This window comes from Antechinus flavipes, chromosome 4, assembly GCF_016432865.1.
Source record: "Antechinus flavipes isolate AdamAnt ecotype Samford, QLD, Australia chromosome 4, AdamAnt_v2, whole genome shotgun sequence".
NCBI lineage: Eukaryota > Metazoa > Chordata > Mammalia > Dasyuromorphia > Dasyuridae > Antechinus > Antechinus flavipes.
Genome location: NC_067401.1, coordinates 177,972,047 through 177,995,510, shown reverse-complemented (window position 1 = coordinate 177,995,510; position 23,464 = coordinate 177,972,047). Strand labels below are relative to the sequence as shown.

The 23,464-nt window shown below is 35.6% G+C and overlaps 1 protein-coding gene across 1 annotated transcript; it reads left to right on the top strand.

The window, feature by feature from the left end:
• The first annotated feature begins 4,166 nt into the window (after window positions 1–4,166).
• On the top strand, window positions 4,167–5,946 carry LOC127560758 (beta-1,4-galactosyltransferase 5-like). Its single transcript, XM_051995604.1, has one exon. The coding sequence runs from the start codon at window positions 4,309–4,311 to the stop codon at window positions 5,470–5,472; it is 1,164 nt and encodes a 387-aa protein (XP_051851564.1). The 5' UTR covers window positions 4,167–4,308; the 3' UTR covers window positions 5,473–5,946.
• The last annotated feature ends 17,518 nt before the right edge of the window (window positions 5,947–23,464 follow it).

Sequence of the window (23,464 nt, the reverse complement as noted above, 5' to 3'; positions counted from 1 at the left end):
TGGGTGTGGTGTCAATCTAAGCTTCAGATGGGCCGATCCATGTCTCAGAAGAGATTCAATAATCTGTAATTTGACCAAAATCTAGAACAAAAAAACTAAATCTAACAAAGTTAGAACAGTCTGGACCTGCAACAACATGTGGGGAGGCCAGTATAGATTGGCCAGCAGTTCCTATGTGAAGGAATAAGCTTGCTTCACAGGACAGGCAGATAGCTATAGTTCCAATAAATAGCAGTTAGGTTTCACAGACCATTGTAAATTGTCCTCTTATCATTTAAAAAAAAAAACATTTTAAAAATAAAACACAAATATCCAGTAACAGACAGATGACTAGGCTAAATACTTATTTGCCTAAGTATTTAGGATATAAAGATTACATATCACCAGATTGGAAACAGCAAGGTATGACATATTTGAATTACATTAACAGTTCTTATTAACTATTGTTCTGATCATAGAAATCAGTCACAGGAGGAAAAAATGCAAGAACATAACTATAACATAATATAAGCAGTTAAAACTCAATTTTCAGCACACTGAAGAGTGGAGCTTTAAAACTTCCAAATAGCATTAATTACAAGCCCAAAGAATTTCGTCTCCAAAGTTTCAAATAAATCTCAGTTATTTACCATGACCTTATATCAATAACAGTAAGAAATTTATCCCAGAAAATTCACACAATTCTTATATACCCAAGTAGATGTTGCATCTTGAATAAATTTAATATACCAATTATTTTGCTTTTAAAATACCCAATATACAGAAAAATCCCAAACTACATATGGTTCACAACAAAAACATTTTCAAAAGGAAGAAGGCAAAAACTATTATCCTTGAAGTCCCGTTTCAGATAATTGGCATCAATACAGTTAATTAAAACTTCCTATTTTCACATAAAAAGAATCTGAAAAGTTCTTGAAAACATCAATTAAACTTTTTGAAATAACCCTTTCAAACTATATACCACATTTCTGATCATATTCTTTAATATTCATAACCATTATGTATCTAAAGAAACAAATATTCAATCAATTAACATCTTGTAAGAGCAGTTTGTCTCTTTAAATAACCATTTGTTTTCTTCAGCCAAAGGAACCAAGCGGCAGCCACTTTCCACTGCTGCTCACTTTCTCTCCTCCCACAAAAACACATCCCTTCTCACAGCCATCTCTCTGTGACTACCCTTTCCAACCAGTTCCTTCTTTTTCCTACTGACGACTTCTTGAAATCATTTGTTTCTACTAATCAATCCTTCTTAAATTACCTTCATTCTCCTATCCCATCTCTCTGTCTCTCTCTCTTTCCAATGCTTACTTGCTCAAAATTTATTACATACCTTAAACACTCCTAAACCAAAAATCCTTCTGACTAGATGCTCTATTTAAACTATTAATTGCTTTTGTAAATCAATCTCTTTTCCCTTGTCTTTAAATCATCTTTTTTTTTTAAACTTTAAACTTCAAGATTCACAATTAATTTTGAATCAAATTTCATAAAACTTACAATATAGTTTACAAATTACTCAATGCTTTTAAAAAGCAACATACCATTTAAGTAGGGAGATACAAACATAAGCCCTCCCTAAGGTAAGCTACTGGCATTTTGTTTAATAACCTATATTTCAATTTGAAGTCCAACCAAATAATAAAAAAAAAAGAAAAGTTTTTTCTCTTCAGTTGTAAAGGCCACAATACTCGAAAAATTCTTAAGATTTTATACTCAGAATAAATCTAACATGTGTAAGGCAACAGTAAATTATTTCCCCCAATTTTAATTTTATTCCAATTTCAAAATTATAGTACCTCTTTAAAATATAGTAAATTCCCAAAACTCTTAATCAAATATTGCAAACAATTACCCAGTTTAGTCTTCTTAAACTTTCTGTTCTCTAATTCCATGAAGGCAAATTTACTAATAATGATTTTTCTTTCTTTTCCTGCAAATTTTTTTTTCTTTAGAAGTAGGCCTAGTTTTCCCACAGGTCCAACAGGTCAGAACGCCCCTGTGTTCTACTATTTACCTCTCTTACTCTATATTTATTCTTCCCTTCCAATATCTGCAGTCTCATATTTCCGATCTTAAATTTTCCAATATTATCACACACACCAATTTAAAGTTATTTTACTTCAGTTTGTGAAATTTCCTAAAATTTACCTAGATACTTTATTCCCATGTCTTTTCTTTAGTAAGCAGGAAAGAGTTAAGCACCAATCCTTGCTTTACCTTGAGAATGCTTTTCTCTGGCTGAGTCCTGATAACAGGCTCTTTGTTTATAGGAGCGATAGCCACTGTTCTTCTATTTTCTCAAAACTTTCCAAACTTTCAATCTATGTTTTTATTTTTCCCCCTTCTTTCCCTCCTCCCGCAAAGCCACTGCCAGAGACAGAGGGAGAGAAAGAGAAAAAAAGATTTTCTTTCCTTGAGAAGCCCAAAACTAGTTCCCAAATTCTAAGACCAATACATTCTGAGCCACTCTGAAAGAATTACTACTCTGAATGAATTCCAGTTCCCACAATTCAGCCTGATATTTTTCTAAGCCTGTAACACAGAGCTGAATTCTTATCTCTTATGAGCTTTCTAACTTTTAACACAGAACAAAGGCAATGCAAAGCAGACATACACACAGACATTCACAAAACTCTATTTTCACCTTTACATACAGATTTAAGTCTGATATACCCAAATAATCCTGGGATACACATCCTCCCAGTTTTCTTCCCTTGTATATCTGGAAGTTCATTCCAGTCTTGAATTTCCTAGCTAACGTCCTGATACAAATTTTCGGACTGCTTCTATACCACCCTGGACCCGATCCAGGTGTTGGCGGAGGCCCTATGTTACCCTCACGCCCAGGCGGAGGCCCTATGTTACCCTCACACCCCCACAGCCACCCGAGAGCTTCCTTAGGAAAAGTCCTTTATCGTTGGGGTTAACAGCAGTCCACACCAAAAATAAATTTAAGAGGGCTAATCCCTCAGGGTCTCCCTCGACCCAGCCAATAAACCCCCAGACTTCCCAAGAGCTTTACCTCGAGAACATATGTTTCTTTTCAGGCTGCAAATGCCGGCCATCAGGACTCTTATTTCTTTCAATCTTCAATTCTGCATTCCACTGAGTATTCCTGCTTCGAGTTGTTGTCTAAGAGGGGAGGGAGGCTGCTCACCCAGAGCCAGAGACCATGGAGAAAACTACTCCGTGGGCGCCTGTCCCTGTTCGGGGTGCACATAGCCATCTCCCCCAAAGACCCCATCCCGGACGAGCCCCCAACTGTGAGGGATGTAGAAGACCCTTACCCAAAATGACTACTCAGAGATCCCTCAGTAGAAGGCAGAAAAGTTGTTTATTGAAAAACCTCCGGAGGATGAGCTGTCCCATCACAAGATAAGCTCGCGGTAGGAGGGCTAAAGAAGTAGTAAAGATACATAGCTTTTATACAAGAAATTACATCACAAGTAAGAGAGCATTGAGAAGGGGAGGGGGAGGCATCTAATTGGTTGTTGCTAGTTGGGGAGATTGGAATGGAAGGTTTCTATTTCCCTGAAATCTCCTGATCTCTAGGAAACAGAAAGTCAGGCCTTCAGGCTTAATCAAGCAGACAGTGGTCCAGCTAATAGACTAAATATTGATAAATGTCAAATACCAATAAATGTCACCAGTTCAGGTTAAGTAAATATGTTTCTAGCTGGCCAAGGCTCAAGTAGATATGAGCCTGCACATATACAGGTCATAGGGGAGACACAGAAATAATAAAATACAGAAAAAGAATTCATACATTCCTGTAAGTTCTTCACCTTATCTATTCCCCACATGACTACATTGAATAGACTGAGAAATTGGAAAGTTCATGATACATGATCACTATCTTCCCAGAACTTGTATTTCAAAGTAGATATAGGACTTAAGAACTCTAACCAAAGAAATGATGAACCATTATTCCAAAGAACCAATGATGAAGGACTTTTGGACATGGCTAATGTGGGGATTTGTTTTGCTTGACTGTGTGCATTTGTTGTAATATATATATATATATATATATTTCATTTGAGGTGGGAGGAAAAGGAAAGTTAAGAATTGAGTTTCTCTTCTTTCTTTACAAAATGAGAATAGATGTGGCCCGGCCCGCGGCGGCCGGCTGCGGGGGCACGGAGCGGCCAGGAGGCGGCGGAGGTGGCGGCCGCGGCGGCGGCGGCTGAGGCGGAGGCGGAGGGAGAGGAGTCGGCCCCGATGTGAGGAGCGGCGCGGACCGTCTGTCCACACCCGCCGTCCGGCTCGGACCCGGCCCCTACCCCTCCTCAGGCCGGCTGCACCATGCGGAGCCGGCGGGGGTTGCGGCTCCCGCGCCGCTCGCTGCTCGCCGCGCTCTTCTTCTTCTCGCTGTCCTCTACCTTCCTCTACTTCGTGTATGTGGCGCCCGGCATAGTGAACACCTACCTCTTCATGATGCAAGCCCAAGGCATTCTGATCCGAGACAACATGAGAACAATAGGCGCTCAGGTGTATGAGCAGGTGGTACGGAGTGCCTATGCCAGGAGGAATAGCAGTGTAAATGACTCAGATTATCCTCTTGACTTGAATCACAGTGAAACCTTCCTGCAAACCACAACTTTTCTTCCTGAAGATTTTACATACTTTGCAAACCATACCTGCCCTGAAAGACTCCCTTCTATGAAGGGCCCAATAGATATAAACATGAGTGAAATCAGAATGGATGACATCCATGAATTCTTCTCCAGAGACCCTGCCATCAAACTTGGAGGTCATTGGAAGCCCAGTGATTGTGTGCCTCGTTGGAAGGTGGCAATCCTTATTCCATTCCGAAACCGTTATGAGCATCTCCCTGTTCTTTTCCGGCATCTAATTCCTATGCTACAACGTCAGCGTCTGCAGTTTGCATTCTATGTTATTGAACAAACCGGTACTCAACCCTTCAATCGTGCTATGCTTTATAACGTTGGCTTTCGTGAAGCAATGAGAGACTTGAATTGGGATTGTTTGATTTTTCATGATGTGGATCATATACCGGAAAATGATCGCAACTATTATGGATGTGGGCAAATGCCAAGGCACTTTGCAACCAAGCTAGATAAGTATATGTATCTGCTTCCTTATAATGAATTTTTTGGTGGAGTGAGCGGCTTAACAGTAGAGCAGTTTCAGAAAATTAATGGCTTTCCTAATGCATTCTGGGGTTGGGGTGGAGAAGATGATGACCTCTGGAACAGAGTACAGAATGCAGGCTACTCAGTGAGTAGGCCAGAAGGTGACACTGGAAAGTATAAATCTATCCCTCATCACCATCGAGGAGAAGTGCAGTTTCTAGGGAGGTATGCACTGCTGAGGAAATCAAAGGAAAGACAATCTCTGGATGGCCTCAATAACTTGAACTATTTTGCAAACATCACATATGACGCCTTGTATAAAAATATAACTGTAAACTTGACACCAGAGCTGGCTCAGGTGAATGAATATTAAGAGGAAAGAAGATAAGTTTGCTTTATCATCACCAAGACAACCTGGTGAGATGTTTTGTGAACCTGCACAGGAAGAGAACAGGAATACAGTGGCTAATGAAGGAATCACAGGGTTTGAAGAATAATATTGCAAAATGCACACACAAAATATCTTTGCTCTCCGGGCCCAGTTTGATTGTGTAGCAAGTTTGGGAGCTTCAATCATCAGGACTTGCTTTCTATTTTCCAATGATGGTGGTATATCCTGCTGCTCTTCTCTCTCCTGCACCCCCTTCCACCTCTCCAGTCCCTATATCTCAGCCACAATCTCCAGGACCAGAACTGTGATCAAACATGGCCGTTGTCCTGCCACGGAGCTTGTTCTTCTGAATGATATCTTCATCTTCTTTGCTTGTGGAGGCAAAGAACTAATCCCACTACTAGGGCAGCTGCCTTTATGAAAGAGCAAATGAACCACTCTTCATCCATCCTGCTACATTTGTGGTGTTTTTGTTTTATTTTTTAATTACGTTGGGAGGGGGGGAGATGGGGAGGGTACATAGAGATATATAATTCACTTCTTGAAGAAGTGAAAATGTAAATAAGCCGTGTAAATTGCCTCTTCTTTTTTTTATTTAATTTTACTGTTGACTTGGATTCAAGCAGAGAGTTTACATATTCAATCACTTATTTAGTTGACAGGTGCCAGGCTTATTTTAAGTGTATTTGTAACATATCTTTTATCATCTAAATTCTTGGCTGTGTGGGGAGATGTTTCAAAAAGGAACAAATTGTCTGATTTATCAGTTTTCATATTTTTTGTAGCTGATGTTTCCTCTGTTTCCCCTTCCTGGCCCTGGCTTTTGATGTTAACTCTTACTCTGCTTCCCCTCCCCCCTCCCCTTTCTTAATCATTTCCCCCACCCCTGGAGGGTGTGAAATATGACCGTGCCTGCCCAGAGCCAGATCCCTATAAGACTCTCTTTGACACCATTGCCCATCTGTGCTCTGTCAGAGACGTCCGGGCTCTCCGGAAATCAACTAATCACACAAGGAATTAACAGTGGCTTCAGTGGTTTCTCTTCATTTTGCTCTTTTTTCTTCTCAAAGGAGTTGTTTTAGTTATTTTCACATTTAACAAATTTTTGAAATCTTTAAAATTCAGCCAGGGAGCAAATGATACATAGATGTCAGTGAGCAAAAGCACAACTAAAAGGACAATGTTGACCAACAGTCAAAAGAAAACTTTTGAAATATGAGAATGAAAGTATTCTTTTCATATCTCTTATATTTTGAGGCCTGATTCCAAATTACGTTTTGGTCAGTACATCTTAAATCTTCTTTGTGTACAACTCACCGATTTCTATAGGACCTGAAAAAATCTCCCAAAATGTCTGTTCTAGGAAGCATCAAATTTATTATTATTTTTTAACAAAAGTATATTTATATATTGTGATTGGGAATCTTCTCTGAAGAGTACTTCATATTTTCCTTTGCTTTATTTGCCTTAGTTTGCCTCTATAACTTTCATGGTTTACATAAGTATGTACATATATCAGAATTATTTTTTCCATTGTTGCATGTATTTGGTTTCATGGAAATATGATCCCCTCGCCCATGGGCTGTGGGTGTGATTGGCCAAGTCTGGTTGTTTCTGTTTTTTTGTCTCTTGGGGACTCAGTTGGTATCTAGAAAATGTGGTATTATAGGTTGTCCTACTTATCAGCTTGTATGAGAGTGCAGGAAACTGTTCTTGAGAAAGCTGGTAAGCTATCATGTTTTTTAAAAGTATTTTGAACACACGTGCTTTACAACAACTTTATGAGGGAACATGATACACAGGATTTTTGTTCATAGAGCATATAGCAATAAAGAATTGATTTTGTTCCCTTCCTTCCCACCTCTTCCCCTCAAGAAATGCAAAGACCCTTGTCAAATTGGTATTGAAAGTATGAGCCCTGTATCTAATGTGATGGTCAAGGATTTTTGGATTGATTTGCTCTTCAGTTTTTTAATTGAAATATCCTGTTTGGTGGGTAATGTATACATGCCAGGATTTTGAACTCATTTATATTAGTAACAAAGCTCTGTTTTGAGAATATTTACCATCTGGGACAGACAACACTTGCCCCAAAATTTCACTTTATTGGGAGAGGGGTTGAAAGAGCAGATTGAGATACAATCCGTTTTATCGTATAAAGTAGAATCACTTTTATTTATTTGCAATCACGGATTTCTTTCTTTGTTTTTTTTTTTTTGGGTTGGTAAAGGTGGAATTTCTTAATGTTGCACTGTTTAGTCATTTATCCCAGAAGTCAAATGTAGTAAGAATGACTGATTCTTAAAAAAACAAACAAAAACATATAGGCAAGTGCATGTTTTCTTAATGTTGTAAAAGAAAGGTTCATTTAAAAAATGCAAGCCACCAGCCAAGTAAAATCCAAACCCATCTCATAGTGATTTTGGCTGCTAAAATTCTACACAGCCAATGATGAACCCCCTCCTTCAGGAGACCAAAGAGGAGGGAACAGATGGAAATTACTTCCCCGAACCAATTTCTCCAACCTTTGCCTCATTACAAATTTATAAGAAGATTTTATTGGCAAAAAACTATTTGATTCTGAGTTGGTTTAGAATCTTTTCCAAAGATTCTTTCACTTATTACAACTGAACAGGAGCTCCCAATATGGCTTATAGTCACCATTTCAGATGGCCATCATGTAGATCATTTTTGTCCATCACTAGGTTTTTTGAACTTGACCTTTATGTTTTTAAGAGGTGCCAGGGGTACATTTTTGCACTGAACTCTAAAGTTGTTTAAAAAAAAAAAAACAGACCACATACTTTTCACAAAAGTAGTCCTTTGTCATTATCTTATTTACTCATGTGTTTGTACATTTTTGTATGTTAATTTATGAATGATTTTTTCAGTAAAAAAAAAATACATATTCAAGAATGAGAAAAAAAAATGAGAATAGAAAGATGGCCAGAATAAATTATAGATAAAAATGATAGGTATGAAAGTGACATAATGAACTATATATTTATAAAAGCCACCTCTATATAATGGATACTAGAAATTTCTGGTATAATCTTCTCTGTGGGTTCCATAACAACTCATTTAGTTGATGCTTGTTAAATTCAGGATAAAAAAATAACATTTTAATTAAAAAATAAAGCAGAGGTGGTAAACCTTTCTTAGCATCTTTTCTTCCTTATTGTAGGGTAAATATTAAGAACCTATTCCTTTGTAAAATGAGATGGCTATTTTATTTTTGTAACAGAAAGTAAAAGGCTTTTCTTCTGTCAAAAATAAAGCTTTCACATTTTAGTTAAAAATTAAAATACCAAAGAAAAAATTTCTGTAAAATTTTCTTAATGTTAAGGGATGTTTCCATACTCCCTAAAAAGAAGTAATACTAAAACATTAGTAATTACTAACATTAAAATATGAGATTATAATATACAATTAAAATGTTTCTGCATTTTTTAATGCAATTAAAATTAGAAGAAAAATAGTTAACTTGGTTGGGAAAAAAAAAATCTATGGAACAAAGTTTCTCTGAAAAACATCTTATTTTCAAGAATATATTCTCCTGGTAATAAAAGGATATGAACAGGTAATTTTCTAAGGAAGAAATCCAAGTTATCAATTGTTTTATGAAAAAAAAGTTCCAAATCACTAATAATTAGAGATTACACACACACACACACACACACACACACACACACACACACACTAATTAGAGAAATACAATTGAAATTCTATCTCACACTTATCAAAATGACAAAGGTAACAAAAAAAGAAATACCAGTGTTGGAAGGGCTAAAGGAAAACAGGAAGACTATTTTTGATGGAATTAATAGATCTAAGTATTCTGGAAAGCAATTGGGAACTATGCTCTAAAAGTTAGTATACTTTTAGAATCAATGATACTAGTGAAACCATACACCAAAGAGATCAAAGAATAAGAAAAAGGACTTGTGTACAAAACCTATTAATACAAGTGGCAAAAAACTTAAAACTAAGATGAAGGTGTCCATCATTTGAATAATAATTGAACAAATTATAGCATATGAATATAATGGAATGCTATAATCATATACTGGTAATCATGAAAGAGACAGTTTTGGAGAAAACTGGGAAGGCTTCTATGAAGTGATACAAAGTAAAGTAAACAGAACTAAGGGAACAATTTATATAATAACAATGTTGTAAAAAAAATTAAATTAATGAGAGGTAGTTGTAATATTTGATGTAATCAAGGTCAAAAAGACCTGGAATAAAATTCAGCCTCTGATAATTACTAGTTAAATAGCCATAGTAAAATATTTAATTTATTAGCCTCAATCTTTTAATCAATAAGATGGGGATAATAATACCTAATATTATTAATATAGGACTGCTATGAGCTTCAAATAAGATAATGTATTTTAAACACTTAGTATATTTTAATGAGCAATATATTAATTGTTACTATAATTATCATAAATGGAGTTTTCCTTAAAATGATATGTAATGGACCAGAACTCTGGAGAAATATACTTGAGGCAAGGATTCTTACAAGATGTTAACTCAGGGAACTGATAAGACAATGATTATCTAGTTTAGCATGGTGATTAATAGTTCTCTAGTTCAGTATGATTGATTTAATATTACAACAAATAATGGTTCCCTAGTGATATAATGATTGGTTTATACTCAATATGATGAATTGATTTAATTGTAATAGAATATATAAACTTGGGGACAAACTCAGCCATGGAAGAGAAGACTTGACCAGCCTCATGGTGGCTCTCCTGCCTTCATCACTTCTCCACTAAGACCAAGGACTAGGACTGGTCCTGAGATCCTCTAGAAAGCTAGTCTGGACACTATTATTTTAATCCATTTCTGTGGGGGGGCTCTAGAAAGCAATGATACATTTTGTCACCCCAATTTAGGGGCTCTAGAAAGCAGGACATTAAATTGAGATGTGCAGACTGCTGACTGGCTGGCTGACTGAGACTGCTGACGCAGACTGGGAGACTGAAGGAGACAATAAAGACTTTGAACTTTATCCCTCTTGTGGTGATTATTCTGCTGAAACCAAGACTGTTCCCAAGAGTTCCAGAAAGCTAGCCCAGACTTTACAACGATAAGTGCTTTTCATAGTGTCAAGGAACTGGAAAACGAATGGCTGCTCATCAGTGGGGGAATGGCTGAATAAGTTATGTTATATGAATATAATGGAATATTATTGTTTTATAAGAATCAATCAGCAGGATGATTTCAGAAAAGTCTGGTGAGACTTATATGAACTGATACTAAGTGAATTGAGTAGAAACAAGAAAACACTGTACATAGTAACAACAAGATTTTGTGATGATCAACTGATGGATTTGACTTTTTTTCACCAATGAGGTGATTCAAAGCAATTCTAATAGACATGTGAGGGAAAGAGCCATCCTCAGCCAGAGAGAAGATTATGGGAACTGAATGTATATCACAGAATAGCATTTTCACCTTTGTTGTTATTGTTTTTATGTGCTCCCTTGATTTTTTTCCCTTTTGAGCTGGTTATTTTTACACAGCATGACAAATGTAAAAATATATTTAGAGGAACTGCACATGTTTAACGTATATTAGATTACTTGCTGTCTTGGGAAGGGAGGAGAAGTGAGGAGAGGGAGAAAAATTGGAACAAGAAGTTTTATAAAGGTGAATATTGAAAACTATCTTTGCATGTATTTTGAAAAAAAAATTAAAAGCTATTCATATTTTTAAATGATAAGTACCATCTATCTAAAATCATTAGCAAGCATTATATGTAAAAGGGATAAGCTAGAAGCATTCCCAGTAAGATCAGGAATGAAACAAGGATGCCTATTATCACCACTATTATTCAGAATTGTTTTAGAAATGTTAACTTTATCAATAAGAAAAAACAGAAATTGAAGGATATAGATTAAGCAATGAGAAAACAAAATTATCACTTTTTGCAGATAATATGATGGTATAGTCAAAAAATTCTAAAGAATAAATTAAAAAACTACTTGAAACAATAAACAATTTTAGAAAAATTGCAGAATATAAAATAAACCCATATAAATAATCAGCACTTCTATATGTTACCAACAAAAGCAAGAGGTAGAAAGAGAAAATACATTTAAAATAACTGTAGACAATATAAAATATTTGGAAATCTACCTGCAAAGACAAACCCAGGAACTATATGAAGAAGATTATAAAACATTTTTTTTTACTCAAATAAGATCTAAATTGGAAAAATATCAATTACTCAAGAGTAGACTGAGCTAATAAAACTAAAATTACAATTCTACCTAAATTTATCTATTTATTCAGTATCATACTAATCAAACTGCTAAAAATTACTTTATAGAGCTAGAAAAATAATTAACAAAATTCATCTGGAAGAACAAAAGGTCAAAAAGAACCAAGGGAATTAATGAAAAAAAAATTGCAAAGAAAGATGGCCTAATCATACCAGGCCTAAAACTATATTATAAAGTGGCAATCATCAAAAGCATTTGATATTGGTAAAGAAAAAGAGTGATGAATCAGTGGAATGGATTAGGTATATAAGACATAATAATCACTGACTATAGTAATAGTAAAGTAAAGGCCCCCAGCTTCTGGGATAAGAACTTACTATTTGACAAAAATTACTGGGAAAATTGGAAAATAGTATGGCAGAAACTAGATATAGATTAACATCTCACACCCTATACCAAGATAAAGTCAAAATAGATTCATGATTTAGATGTGATTTAAGGTGATACTATAAACAAATTAGAAAAGAAAGGGATAATCTACCTGTCAGATCTTTGGAGAAGGGAGAAATTTATTGCCTCAGAAGAACTAGAAACATAAAATGCAAAATGGATAATTTTAATTATATTAAATTTAAAAGTTTTTGTACAAATAAAACCAACACAGCCAAGATTAGAAGGGAAACAAAGGTTGGAAAAAAATTTTGCATCCAGTGTTTATGATAACAGTCTCATTTCTAAAATACAAAGAACTGAGTCAAATTTATAAGAATACAAATCATTCCTCAATTGATAAATGGTCAAAGGATATGAACAGTCAATTTTCAAATGAAGATATTAAAGCTATCTAAAATCATATGAAAAATGTTCTAAATAATTATTGATAAAAGAAATAGAAATTAAGACAATTCCGTGGTATCATCTCACACTCTCAGATTGGCTAAGATGACAAGAAAAGATAATGATAAATGTTGGAGAGAATGTGGGAACATTGGGACACTAATGCATTTGTTGACAAAGTTGTTTAATGACCCAACTATTCAGGAAAGTAATTTGTATCTCAAATAGATTATAAAAGAAGGGGAAAGCTCCACATGTACAAAAATATTTGTAGCAGCTCTTTTTGTGATGATAGGGAATTGGAAATTGAGTAGATATCCATCAATTATTGAATGGCTGAATAAGTTATGGTATATGAATATAATGGAATGTTGTTCTAAAAGAAACGATGAGTAGGCTGATTTCAGAAAAGTCTGGAAAGACTTATATAAACTGATACTGAGTGAAGAGAGCAGAATCAGCAGAACCTTGTAGAGAGTAACAACAAGATTATGTGATGATCACTTTTGACAGTTCTTCCCAGCAATATGCTGATCCAAGATGCAATGGTAATATGTTCATCACTTAGGTAAAAAAAAAAAAAAAAAAAAAAAAAAAAAAAAAAAAAAAAAAAAAAAGGAGACTATAAAATACTGAGAAGCAATGGAAGGAGAATAAGTGAAAGAAACGCTAATAGTTTTTTCCCCTAATTTTATTTGTGAAAGTAAGGAATATTTTCAATTAGAATACATGGAAGACATGGAAGGACTAAGTGAGAGGTTTTGTTTTAAAGACAGGAGAGTTTTGGAAATGTTTCCTGACTGCTGGAAAGGAACAAGTAGATATGGTGATTAAGGAGAGAGAATATTTTTATAGAGCTAATCTGTAAGTACAGATAATAGGGTATAAAAGTAAGGATACATGAAAAAAGGTTGGCTTTGGCAAGGAGAAGGACTACTTCATCAAAGGCTGGAGTAAAGGAAGAAAGAATAGGGAAGGAGTCAAAGGGGAGGTAAAGAAAGAGAAGAAGTATCTCATGGGGAATGGGAGGCCCAACTTTGGATAGTGAGAGGATCTGATTGGTGATGCTTCAAAGTAGGTAAAGTTTGAAACAGCAGTAAAGAAAAGTGAGACAGAGAATCAATTATGGAGTAATAAAAGGACTGCCTTGCTGCAGTGAAGGCCTAGTTGAAATTAGATAACATAAATGTATAGTGGATCTAATACAGTCGCTCTAACTGAATAACTTTATTCAGCTCTGTTCAGTAGCATGTGAGTAGGATGGAAGAAGTAGATTATTCAAGAAACAGAGTATTCAAGAATTAGTATTTTTAAAGTCTAAACAGATATAGTGATATGGGATTTGTGGACAGTGCAATATTAAATTGGCTAAATATAGAGACAAAATTGACAAAAAAAAAGGAAAGTAAAAGTAAATAGATACCCATTGATAACCTAGAAGAGTACTAAGGGATGATGAGAGAGATGGAACCAAAACCAAAAAGGATTAAGATCTGATGTGAGAGGTGACAATCACCTTTGGGTTGTCTGAAGAAAGCAAGGAACATAAATGAGAAAGAATTTTAACTGTAATATTTAAGAGAGATTTTGGTTCCACTTTAATGCCCCAACACATCAAAGAGGTGGATCTGTATTTCTGAATATTATGCATATAACAGCGCAAGCTCTGATAGGTCCTATCAAATTCAAAAGGCTCCAATACAGGTCCTGCAACAACAGGCTATATGGTGGTCATCTACAAGCCAAATTAACCAAAGTGTTTAATTACTAGGAGACCTCCTGGGCTTATTAATTTTTTTGGCCACAGCAACTCATATACTCCACAATCCAAGAAATTAAAGGGCTGCACCAAAATTGGTAGGAGTAACTCAAACCAAGGAAATTATAAATCTCTCTAGTACTCAAGATGGATTTCAAAAAGGAAAGGCCAATGAGGAGTTACAATGGAGAAACTAGCTGATGAGATGACTAATGAGAATAAAAAGTCACAGGATTTCCTGTGAATTTTATGTAAGAAGTTAATAAAGGCACAATAAGTTCTAAGAACTATGCCCAGGGAATCAGGCTCCTTTCTTCAGAAAACATATATAAACATTACTAATAAAAATAATATAGCCATTGTCATGGTCCTGCCTATTAGAGCTTTCATGCAGGCTGTACAGAGGTTTCTTACCTTGTTGGTAGAATTTCTGAGAGTCATACATAGGCTGGATCTTGTTGAGTTTAAACTGGACACCTGACACATCATGAAACAGTTCAGGAGTCACCATCTTCTCTAAAATTGCATCCTGTTCATAGGGAGGGTGTAAGGCCTGGAGAAATTAGGTACCACTGAGGGAATTATAAAAAGGGAATTACAAAAAGAAAACTTCTGAGATGCTTTATCACCAGGTACATAAAAATATCTTCAAGCTTGCCAAAAGATATCTGGGAACAGTCAATTCAATTTAGTTCAACAGACATCTTTTAAACCTCTCCTAAAAATCCTTTTCTTTTGTCTAGAGAATCAAGAATTACCACAAAATTTCCCTTTTTGCCTACTTTTTTCAATCAATTCCACACTGCAGTCATTCTATTCTCTCCAAGATTTCCCCTCACTGAAAAAGAAATTGTGGTGTCATGAAGAAATGACAAATGCAATCCTGATCTGATTCTTGTAAGGCCAGTGGACAGGGCAACATACACACAGAGCTTTAGAGATATAAAGACCTTTAGAGAGCCTCATCAATTATTTGATGTTCAGAATTGCCTAAAATAAGAAAGCAAGTTAGTGTCAAAAATTCACATTTTATTAGGATAATAATAAGTTTTATTTAAAGTGGGTATGAGGTTAGGCTAGAACCAGAAGAGCAAGACTCTTTCTGAGATGGGGGACCTCCCCAGTATTTCTAGCTTCGAAAGCACAATTACGCCTAAATTAACCTATCTTCCTCTCCAGAGGAGGATGATACTATCGGGCCCCGGCATCCTATGAGCTTTTCTCCAGTATATTCATGGCTGATTTACCCGATTAATTGCACACCCCACGACTGGAACACAGTGACAAACACTCGAGCCTGTGCTGGGGGCGAGGCCTGGCTCAGCACTTTGGAAGCAGGACTCCGGAGGACGCCTGGGGACTTTGGAAAGGCTGTGGCAGCCCGCGTCACAGTGTCTCCCGAGAACTCAGAAAGCTCCGCCACAGCCCCTTCCTTCTCCAGTCTGGCCAGAGCCCAGCAATCTCCAAACATCTATCCTGAAGCTGGGAGGGGCGGGATTTCAAATCCCACCCCTAGCAGGCCTGCAACCCTGCATCGCAATAGACACCCCAAAACCACCGTCACTCACCGCTGCGAGCTGGAAGCGCGGTGGGGACTGGGCTAGAATGACACAAGCCCTAGAGCATCCAAGACACTCAAGTTCCTGAGAAAACTACCCTAATAGGAAAATTTTTTTACTGTTTTGACTTCTCCAGTGAAATGTCAAGGGAAAGCCGTCACTTCCCCTTCCTCCCTAAGGCTCTCAGTGGATCTGCCAGCTTGAGGGTGAGGGGTGGGGGAGAAGCTGGGAAGGGAAAGAGGTTTCAAGATAAGCGTCACTTCTAAGATCCTCTTTGATTGGCACGCAAATTAAACTGGGAGCAAGGTGAGGAGGGGGGGCAGTTAGAAGAGGAAGTTAGAACTTTAGCCTTCACAGCTTGTTGACATTTCTCCGCTGAGGCTACCTTAAATTTTTACTTGTGTGATTATACCCCAAATCATACCCTCTATCATGGGACCTTGGTACTAAATGATGGACAGTGTTCGAATAGTACCCATTATAATTATATGCAAACTGTTTTCTTTTAAAATGTGCCATCTTTGGAATTGAGGATAAGGGGATAGGGGTTGAATTTTCATATTGCTTCTTTGAATCCTGAAACATAAAAGGCTTAGATTTTGAGGAATTCTGGTGCAGAATTCCCATTGCTCTGTTGGAATGACTTCATACCTGAGTGTTGTCATTTTTTTGTCGTGAACTGAGGAGAGGAGTATCACATTTTATTTTAACTTAGGAATTGTATTATTTCCATTTATTTATTTATTTATTTTGGATGCAGGAAAAATTTACATTCTTGCAAGAATGGGTTGCCTATGTAAGTAGACACACCTTTGAAACTCCAAAGGCAATATTTTATTTCCTATCCTGAAGCACCAGTCCTTCCTCTGATTCCCCATTAATTGGATGTTACAGAAGTTACAAGACATTGTGTTCTTTTTAAACTCATGGAAAAAAAGGTTTTTTTATTGCATGTTATGATCTAAGAATGCCTCATTGTATTCTAAAAGCCAGTAACCAATCTTCTCTGACACTTTTACCATCTTAGTATATGCTTGGACTATTAAAATAGCCTTCTGGTTAGTCTCCTTGCCTCAAGTCTCTCCTAACACTAATCTGTCCTCCATTAACCTGGCAAAGTGATTTGCTTTCCATCAGATTGTTCTCTTCATTTCCCCCTTCCTTGTAGGCCCCATTACTGCTGTGATCACTGTTTGGGCTAGTTGTATGGTTCGACTAGATCCCCATTAGCTATTCTTAAGTAATTGGGATCTTAGACAGGATCACTGTAAAAAAAAAAAAGGTTGCCTGGTATTCTAGCCAGACTATCAGGACATGGCCATCCAACTTGGTGTTGGTTACCCTCTGACTAGTGAGACTGAAGAGTAGATTATCCTTTTTGCTCTTGGATGTAACTTGGATAGAAAAAAAAGGTGAAGAGGTGAATCTGGATTTGTAGCCACTGTATTATGTACCACCAATTGTAATCTAGTGTAATCTTTCCTTCCACCTCTAACAGTAAGTAGACAAAGGTGTGTCTACTTACATAGATCAGCTAACATTCAATATCATGGAGACCTGCCCATGAGGCAGCTAGAGGTGTTCATAGAGAAAACTTCCTGAACCCAGCAGTCTTTCCAACCAGAAAAAGCTTGTTTTCATTGCAATGTAAAGTTTTTTTTTAATACAACCATTTCCTTGTTTCACAATGCCTGCTGTTGTTTGAGGATGGTATAAAGCATGGAAAATTCATCTTATGCCCTGATCTCAGGCCCATCATAAGGCTATGGTAAATAGAATTCCTCTGTCACTAAAAAAATTAATCAGTGTAGCCAATGTAAAGGCAAATGGTCTTTTCTTTTCTTTCCTTTTTATTTATCCTTAACATTCATTTTCTAAAATTTTGAATTCCAAATCATCTCTCCCCCTCTACTACGTGGCCCCCACCTATTGAAAAGTCAAGCAAATTATACATGTGAAGTCAGGTAAAACATGTTGCCATAAATAAATTAAAAAAAGTAAAGAGAAAGTGAAAAAATATGCTTCAGTCTGCACTTATAGATCATCTGATCTCTCTCTGGAGTAGGGTAGTATTTTTTTCATCATGAGTCTTATGGAATTATCTTGGATTATTGTTTATTGGAGTAGACATTCATATGTGATCATGATTACAATATTGCTATTATGAGATACAAAGTTCTAGTTTTTACACACTTTGCTTTTCTTCTGTTCATATAGGTTTTCCCAGATTTTTCTCATACCATCTCCCTTGTCATTTCAAATAGCTCAGTAGTATTTCATCACAATCATATATCACAATTTGTTTAGTCATTCCTCAATTGATGCACATCCTCAGTTTTCAATTCTTTGCCACTACAAAAAAGAGTTGCTATAAATATTTTTGTACCCATAGATTCTTTTCCTTTTTCTTTGCTCTTTTTAGGATACAGACCTAGTAGTTATATTACTAAATCAAAGAGCATGCACTTTTTTCCACAAATATTTTCTTTTTAATTAATTACACATAATAATTTTTTAACATTCTTTTTTTTTAAATTTTACGTTCCAAATTCTCTCCTTCCCTTTTCTTTTCCTTTTCAGTTCTTTGCCCCACAAAAAAAGCTATTACAAGCATTTTTGCACGTGTGGGTCTTTTTCTCTTATAATTTCTTTGGATAAGATCCTGTAGTGATCCTGCCGGATCAAAGAATATGCACAGTTTTATAGCTCTTTGGGCATAGTTCCAAATTGCTCTCCAGAATGGTTAGATCATCTCACAATTCCACCAACTATGTATTAATTTCCCAGTTTTCCCACATCCTCTTTACAAGCAAGCAAATTTATTTTGGTTATACATGTGCTGTCAGGCAGAACATATTAATCATGTGAAAGAAAAAACAGATTAAAAAAAACAAGAAAAATAAAGTTTTTTTAAAAAAAAATATGCTTTTAGCAGTCACCAAAATACTATTATCTAGTATTAGATAATAAACAGAGTGATATATCAGTGGAATAGGTTAGAAATACATGATATAACAATCAATGGCTATGGTAATCTAATGTTTGATAAATCCCCAAACTCCTGCTTATGGGATAAGAACTTACTATTACACAAAAATTGCTGGGAAAACTGGAAAATAATATGTCAGAAACTCAGCATAGACCTACATTTTACATTCCATATCAAAATAAAGTCAAATTGGGTAAATGCTTTAAGCATAAAAGGTGATATAAGTAAATTAGGAGAGCAAAGGGTAGTTTAACCTATCAGATTTTGGAGAAGGAAGGGACTTAGGGCCAAAGAAGAACTAGAGAATATTATGAAATACAAAATAGTCAACTTTGATTACATTGAATTAAAAAGTTTTTGTCAAACAAAACTAATTCAGCCAAGAAAGCTAGGAAAATTTTTTTACAATCAGTATTTCTGATAGAAATCTCATTTCTAAAATATAAAGAACTATGTCAAATTTATAAGACTAAAAGCCATTCACCAATTGACAAATGGTCAAAGGATACGAATAGACAATTTTCAAATGAAGATATTAAAGCCACCTACAATCTTATGAAAAAATGCTCTAAGTAACTATTGATTAGAGAAATGCAAATTAAGATAACTCTGAGGTACCATCTCACACCTTTCAGATTAATTAAAACGGCAGAAAAAGATAATGATAAATGTTGAAAGAGATGTGGGGAAACTGGGACACTAATGCATTGCTGGTGGAATTGTGAAATGATTTAATTATTCTGGAGAGCAATTTGGAACTATGCCCAAAGGGCTATAAAACTGTGCATACCCTTTGATCCAGCAATGCCACTATTGGGTCTGTATCCCAAAGAAATCAAAAAAGAGGGAAAAGGACCCAAATGTACAGAAATATTTGTAGTAGGTCTTTTTGTGGTGGTAAAGAATCGGAAAATGAGTAGGTGCCTACAAATTGGGGAATGGATGAATAAATTATAATATATGAAAGTAATGGAATATTATTGTCCTATGAAAAATGATGAACAGGCTGATTTTAGAAAGGCCTGGAAAGATTTGCATGAACTTATACTGAGTGAAACAAGAAGAACCAGGAAAACATTGTACACATCGATGACAAAATTATGTGATGATCAACTATAAAAGACTTGGTTCTTCTCAGCAGTTCAGTGATCCAAGGTAATACCAATAAATTTGGAATGGAAAATGCCTTGCACAATCAGAGAGAGAAGTATAGAGAATGAATATAAATCAACACATGCCATTTTCACTTTTTTCCCTTTATCTAATTTTTTTTTCTTGTGGATTTTCCTTTTTGTTCTGATTTTTCTCTACCAACAAGATTTATAAGGAAACATGTAAAAAAATGAATGTACATGTATAACCAAAAAATGTTGGTTTTTATACTTAACTGGGAAAAATAAAAATTTAATTTCTTAAAATCCCATTTCTGAATTAAAAACTTTCAAAAAACCAACAAAATATAAAAAACATGCTTTGATATACATCCAGACTCCATCAGTTATTTCTCTGAACATTTTTTTGGTCATGAATCCTTCACAACTGTCATAGATCATTATTTCCCCAGGAATAGCCAAGTCATTCATAATTGATACTCATACAATATTGCTATTGTTGTGCACAACGTTCTCTTGATTCTGTTCACTTCATTTGTATAAGTTCATATAAATCTTTTCAAGTTTTTCTGAAAGCATCCTGCTTGTCACTTTTATAGCACAATGGTATTCCATTACAATTATGTACCACAACTTGTTCAGGCATCCCTCATGATGGGCATGATGGGTATCTCCTCCTTTTCCAACTCTTTGCCATTACAAAATGAGGCACTATACATATTTTTGGACATATAGGTCCTTTTTCCTTTAAAAAATTTCTTTGGGATATAGACTCTAGAAGTCAAAGGGTATGCACAGCCTTTTGGCCACAGTTCTAAATTGCTTTCCAGAATAGTTGGATTTGTTCAAAATTCCATCAACAATGCATTGGTATTTCTAATTTTACATACCCTCTCCAGCATTTTCATTTTCCTTTTCTGTCATGTTAGCTAATATGATGGATGTGAGGTGATATCTCAGTATTGTTTTAATTTGTATTTTTCTAATCAATATTTATTTGGAGCACTTTTATATGATTAGAGATAGCTTTGATTATTTCATCTGAAATAATTGGCCATTTATCATTTGGGAAATAACTTTTAAAAATTTTTATAAATGTGTTTTATTTATCTATATACTTGAGAAAAGAGGTCTTTATCAGAAGAACTTGCAGTAAAAATGTTTTCCTAATTACCTGCTTTCTTTTTAACTTTGACTTCATTGATTTTGTTTGTGCAAAAACTAATTTTATATAATAAAAATCCATTTTACTTCCTATTACCCTCTCTGTCTCTTGTTTGGTCATAAAATCTTAATCTTATTTATAGGGAATTATTCCTTGCTCCTCTAATTTGTTTATATAACCCTTTATGTTTAAAACATGTACCCATTTTGACCTTAAATGGGCATTGAATGAGAAATATTGGTCAACACCTAGTTTCTGCCAATTTGCTCTCCAGTTTTGCCAGGAATTTTTATCAAATGATGAATGCTTCCCCCCCAAGTTTAGATCTTTGGGTTTATCAAACATTAGATTACTATGGTCATTTATTACTATGTATTGTATACCAAAACCATTTCATTTATCCACCACTTTGATTACTGCCACTTTGTTAGTTTGAAATCTACTAGGCTATCTTTCTTCACATTTTTTCATCAATTGACTTAATATTCTTGACCTCCTATGCCTCCATATGAATTTTATTATTATTTTTCCTAGATCCATAAAATTATTTTTGGTAGTTTGATTAGTATAGTACTGAATAAGTAAATTAATTTAAATAGAATTATCAATTTATTATATTGGCTTAGCCTACTCATGAGCAATTAGTATTTTTTCATTTTTTTAGATCTGTCTTTATTTGTGTAAAAAATGTTCTGTGATTGTATTCTTAGAGTCTTTGATTTATCTTGGCAGTAGATTGTCAAGTATTTTATAATGTCTGCATTTATTTTAAACGGAATTTAATGCTCTATTTTATTGGTAACATATGAAAAATCCAATGATTTCTGGGAACTTATTTTATATCCTGTAAGTTTACTAACCTTGTTAATTGTTTCAACTAGTTTTAAGATTCTCTAAGTATGCTATCATATCATCTGCAAAGAATAATAATTTTGTTTTCTTATTGTCTTCTTATTCCTTAAATTTCTTTTTCTTGTCTAATTTGTATAGATACCATATTTCCCCGATAATAAGACACTGTTTTATTATTTTTTTGGACAGAAAAACACCAGAGGGATTATTTTCAGGGGAGGGCTTATTTTAATGAACATTGATAACAATTTTAATAAACAGGTAAATGTGAACAAAAAAAAAGTAACTTTATTCAATAATGATCATGTCATCTTCTTCAACAATATCGTCATAAGTGTCCATATCCTGAATTCCATCCTGGATGTTTTGCGCCTATATTTCCTTCAGAAGAAGTGGACCCAATCGGTCATGTCCAGCAATATAGCTCTTGCGCGACACAGCTGTCAGTAATTTTATCCCATGACTTCTTCACCCAAGTCACGACTTCTTGCAGACAGGGCTTCACAAAGTTTCCACGCTGATTTCTTTCCATTCTATTTTCAATGTAGTCATTGACTTCCATGCACAAATGGTCCTTGAATGGCTTGTTTATTGCAATATTAAGGGTGTGGAGATAGGCAGTCATTCCTGCAGGCATCATTACTTGATCTATTCTTTTCTCTGCAAGGAAATTCTTCATTTTTTTAGCATGGTGAGTGCTGGCTGAATCCCAGATTATCAGACCTCTTTGGTTACCTCACATAATAAGTGGCAGCATTAAATCAACCCACTTTCTTATAACGGCTTGTGTACACCAGGCTTTTAGGGTTTCAAGAACGTAAATGCCTGATACACGTTCAATCTTATCTTTCTTGCCCTTACTGATGATTAGAGGTGTGGCTTTCTTTCCATCCAAATGAATTGCCAAAACACAAGTGACCTGTGCAGACAGAATAATAAAATTATGACCATCAGTCCTTCTTTTCACTCCATCATGCCCCTCAATAATATTTTAACCCCATCATGCTCCCTGAGTGCTCCTTCTATCCTCCATGATGCCCCCTGAGTTCTTCTTTTATCCTCCATCATGCCCCCTCACTCCCGCTTACATACCAGGTTTTTATGTTGTCCTGCCTCAGCTCTCCTCCGCGGCCCTGCTCTCAATGGCGCCAGCAAGCAAATCACTGGGGAAGAACAGGATGACGCGCTCACTGCTGCAGCTCTGATTGGATGCAGTGGCGTGCTTTTCACCTGGGGGGGGTGGGGGGGGGAAGGAGAGGGAAAGGGGGGGAGACGGTGCATACAGAGGTTACCGTAATGTAGCATGTAGCACAGGGGATCACCTTCACTACAGTAGCAATCTCAATAGGGCTTATTTTCAGGGGAGGGCTTATTTTAGAGGAATCTTACACAGTAAGGGGAGGGCTTATTTTCGGGATAGGTCTTATTATCGGGGAAACACGGTAGTATTCTAATACAATTCAAA